At 41.7% G+C, this 4364-nt stretch overlaps 2 protein-coding genes across 2 annotated transcripts in view; one reads left to right on the top strand and one right to left on the bottom strand.

The window, feature by feature from the left end:
- RSRP1 (arginine/serine-rich protein 1) overlaps nt 1–1144 on the top strand; it is a 4732-nt gene extending 3588 nt beyond the window's left edge. Inside the window, exons 4-5 of the mRNA XM_010291446.1 lie at nt 32–115; nt 615–1144. Coding sequence (XP_010289748.1) covers nt 32–115; nt 615–800 — 270 coding nt within the window. The 3' untranslated portion in view covers nt 801–1144. The remainder of the gene's footprint in view (nt 1–31; nt 116–614) is intronic.
- Nucleotides 1145–2252: 1108 nt separating this feature from the next.
- SYF2 (SYF2 pre-mRNA-splicing factor) lies at nt 2253–4094 on the bottom strand (the record flags this gene model as incomplete). The annotated part of the gene is made up of 5 exons (XM_010291447.1): nt 2253–2565; nt 2677–2775; nt 3404–3494; nt 3616–3733; nt 3969–4094. Coding segments are annotated over 5 exons (600 nt in total), but the record flags the coding sequence as incomplete, so codon positions are not given.
- Nucleotides 4095–4364: the final 270 nt, after the last annotated feature.

Below are 4364 nucleotides of genomic sequence, written 5' to 3'. Positions count from 1 at the left end.
GCCTGCTGAAGCTGTGTGTGCTCTTATCTAGCAACCCAGAAGACTAGCAGAAGACTTGACCAAGAGTGGAATGGAGAGAGCAACCATACAGAGAAGCATTTCTTTCAGTCCTAATGTAAGTGTGAGGGTGTTTTTTTCCCAAGATGAAGTCCAGTGTGTCATCCTGCCTGTGTTTGGCAACCAACACTGAGAAAAGCCTAATTAAGTATCTTGATAATGGTAACAAATTGCATTTAATGGTTTGTAATGACTTTCCTGGAGGAGTTAGATCAGTACTTCAGCAATAGAGCACTGTAGACACTACAGTAGTGTGTGTTAAAATAGATGTTTACCTTTCAACACCTAATACTGTTGAACATCTGTACTGTACTATAGATTTGAAAGTGTATACCAGAACTAGGTTACACCAGAACTTATTTCAAGTTATGTGTTAAGGAAAAAGCAATTTCCCTGAATTCTGTGTCAATTAAGTGCACGTAGTTGATACTCAGTAGGCTCCCATGAGCTAGAAAGAAAACATTTGTCTTACTGGCACAGAAAAACCCGTTGAAGTTGACAGGTCTTAGTACATTCCTTCTCATTCTAGTGTTTCTAAAGGAAATTTCTTCTTCCAGAATACAATGGCAAAACCAGTACTACAGAAGCCAGTGAGCCATGTTGTTAAAGAACCGGTCATTTCTCCAGGAAGAGAAGAGGACAGAAAGGGAAGTCCCTATGGGCAGTGGGTTCCTGTCAAGAAGGAGGAGAAGAAAACATTTTTAAACTTCTCGCCTAAAAGTGCACCGTTGCGGACACGCTAGCATTATTTTTTCTTGCTGTCTCCGACTGCAGCATTATGCGTACTTCAGTAGTGAGACCTGAAATTTTCTGATCAGGTTGAAGACTTGTTAATATTGAATATTTATTTTGAGATCTTAATTTTGGAATCTTAGGTTTCTCTTTCAGATGTAGAGCACAGTGATCCAGAAGAGACAGATGGGAATCTTGTGTATATTTGTAAATATTTTTGTATTGCTTTAATGGACTAGAACTTACAGGTGGGTAACTTTTTCTAAACAATAGTTTGGTAGCTGTTATTTTGAACATTTGACTTATGTTGTGTAACTGTTCACTTCAAGTAAATAAACTTTAGTTTTGCACTGGCTTCTCCGTGTGTCAAATATTAGGTCTGTGTTCAGTAGTAGGTTGACTTGTGTCCTGTACCTGGTTATTTCCAGGTTTAGTGTTCACTTACCCTGCTGTTACCACAAAGTGCAACAGAAGATAATTTTTGTGTCATTCTGAAAATGGACCTTGACACAAAGTTCCTATGCAGGCTGGGGCTAGTTTGGGGCTACTTACTCCAGAGTAACTTCCCCAGATACCCCTTTGCAAGGGCAAAGCTTGTGTTGGATGTGTACCTGACTGCTGTATGTGAAGCCTTTGCCATTCTTACTGCTGAAAGCATTCCACCCTGAGCAGCTGTTGCTTCTGCTGGCTTCAGTCCTGCGCTCCTGCGCTTGAGTTAATGTGGGCTTGTGTTTTTATTATTTTTTTTTCTAGGTTGCTCTAAAAACATCCTGTAAAGGCTTACTGTGTAAGGCATCAAGAAATAGTAAGGCTAGTGGAGGAGGCTTCATGATACCAATGGTATGGGTTATGCTGCCTGTAACTGCTCAGAGCTCCAGAATTTAGCAGTACAGTGCACTTGGCTCACACAGAGCTTTATGGAGAAAGGTATGCAAGTGAGGCAGCAGGCTGTTGCATGGTTTTAGGAGCAATGAGTTAAACTCATTTTTTGTAAAAATAAATGGCTAGTAAAATAAATTGACTTTGACTCTTCCAGTCTGGAAGCTTTTTTAAGAAAAATACTAAATTCCTGAGACAAGGCTGGCAAATGTACTAAGGATTATGTATTTTGTGGCAACCTGGAGTTAATTCTCAAGCTCGTCCATGCCCTCTTGGTGAGGAGGACATGTGGTTTTGCTGCCTGGATAGGGGGATAGCTGTGCTGCCTCTGGAAGAGCTGGGGCTAGCTTCCCTTTTCTCAGAAAGGTCACGTGTTACTGAAGCATTCTTTTACCTTCTTGCTAAACAAGCATTTTCAGGGACTTTACCTGTCTTCAGCTACTGAAGAATAAAGATGAGCTTTCTTCTAAATTTGAGCAAGAAGAGTTGGTGTTTTATTTAGAATATGAAATTGCACAAGCCAGTTACTTCTGCAAGTAAAAGCTATATACAGCTGAAATTGTTAGGCAAATTACTTCTATTACATTAAACATACTATTGATTTCACCAATTACTTAATGCAGTTTACAAAGTATTTTTCTGATAAAACTTAAAGCTACCTGCAAAACTTCTACACCAAACTTTAACGGACATAGTAGGGCTGTTGTATGTGCTTTGCCAGAGCTGACAATTCAGACTGCTGTTCCTCTCTCCAAGTTCTGTTTAATCTCAGCTGTGTACTTCCCATAGAACCTCTCTGCCTTCTTGTTGAACTTGGCGTTTCGCTCGTTAATGTAGTCAATGTCTGCATCGTCATTGTAAGGACGTCTTCGACTGTATTTTTCACGCTTTTCAATTCTGTAAGACAAACGGCAGTGCTTGAAGACCTCTGGGTGAATCCTGTGGCTCTGATGACACAAAGCTGCTCTATGGCACACACTTCTTTGTTTTACCTTAGTATTTACTTACTGTTTTTCAAGATCTGCAACCATTCTATCAACCCCTTCCTTTGATGGCACGTGAGTTCCATGGAGAAGGCTGTCAGATGTGGGATAGAGCGCTTCACCGCTGGGCAAGAGTAACAGGCAGCAATTTACACAACTGTATTGATCGCTTTGAGATTTTTACTCCTGTTTGACTTAAGTGCCTTGAAGTGTTAGATTAAATTTATCTCATATTGAACTGTGGGAGTGCCCCCCCAAGATTCAGATGTCAGTAGTAAAAACAAGTGCTCTTAATCATTTTGAGAGACACTAGCACATGCCTCTGAAAGATCCAGGAAGACACTGAAGTCCTAAATCATCTGAATGCAAACTTGTCAAGTTCTCATCTGTCAGTCTGCTCTTAAACCATGCTAGGCTGCTTAAAAAAACCCCAAACCTATTCTGAGAAACCAAGACTTGTCTTGGTTTTAAATTTAAATATTATCTAATTGGCAAACTACTTCTTCATACTGAGTAATACTAAGTTTGAAGAAATAAACCTCATCAATTACACTACCACCACTCATAGCTACTGAAGCAAGGGACTGCAGAGTAGATTATCAGGCCGTGCATTTTAAGATCACGTTAAAAAATTAATTAACATTACAACAGTGTATATGAGATTATGCGTGTGCTGAAATGATTAGTTTTTAGTGTTTGCTAATAATTCAGAAATAGCCCAGACAAGATCAGATGACTGAAGTCAAACTTACTACTGCTCTTTCAGCTTCTCATACTGCTCCAGGTCAGGTTTGATCTGCCGGGTTAATCTCTGATACTGGCGCAGCTGAGCAGCTGCATAATCTTGGGAAGAAAAGGAATTAGTGTCAAAGTGAAGGTTTTTATTTCACGATTCAGTTTGCAGCTGAAATACTAACAAAGGCATTTGTTCCAAACACAGACAATTGCATAGTTAAGCCATTACCCGAAAATCCTAGATCTGGATTTTTCCTCTTCTTTTTCCTTTCCCATCTCTCAGCATCCTCAGCACTGATCTCTAGCAGTTTAACTCGCTCGTAGTCTTCTCCTCTTGCTGCACACTCCTAATGCAGCAAAAAGAACAATAAGATAGTGGCCAAGGATCAAACTTGGCTATAACTACCTCGATCAGTCCAGTCAGCCTCTAGTGCAGGTTAATAATTTAGATCCTCAGGATTCCAATTAGGAGCTGGATTTTTGAGGGGGTAACATCCGTGCAAGTTCCCAAGACTCTCCGGCCACCATGAAGAGGGGCTCGGCATCCCTGCAGGCCCTTGGGCATGATAACTGCATGTTTACCTTCTTCTTTTCCTCCCCCTTCAGCTCCCACTCCAGCCGAGCTTTTTTGGCTTCCCAGTTTGCTGGCAATTTAAGTCTTTTATCTTCTTCCACCACTTCTCGGTGATTCAGCTTGCGAGCCTCGTTCTAGGAACAAACCAGTCTGTTACCTAATTCCAGACGTGTGGCAACAAGTGATGACAGAAACAAAAACATCGGGACCCGCCAAGATCGGGGGAGCACGACCCAGGAGGGGGCCAGGCCTCCAGTCACCTATCCCGCCGCATAAAACGCTGCGTTTGGCAAAGACCTAAAGAAACTATCACCCGCACGTGCCGGATGGGAGTGAGATGGGACGGGGAATTGCTGACGCCATTGGCGTCAGCACATACCGAACCGGCCGCACAACCTTCCCCG

The sequence above is a fragment of the Phaethon lepturus genome, unplaced genomic scaffold (assembly GCF_000687285.1).
Source record: "Phaethon lepturus isolate BGI_N335 unplaced genomic scaffold, ASM68728v1 scaffold33717, whole genome shotgun sequence".
Classification (NCBI taxonomy): Eukaryota; Metazoa; Chordata; class Aves; order Phaethontiformes; family Phaethontidae; genus Phaethon; species Phaethon lepturus.
The sequence above is the reverse complement of the archived record's forward strand: the minus strand, read 5'-3'. Positions and strand labels throughout refer to the sequence as shown.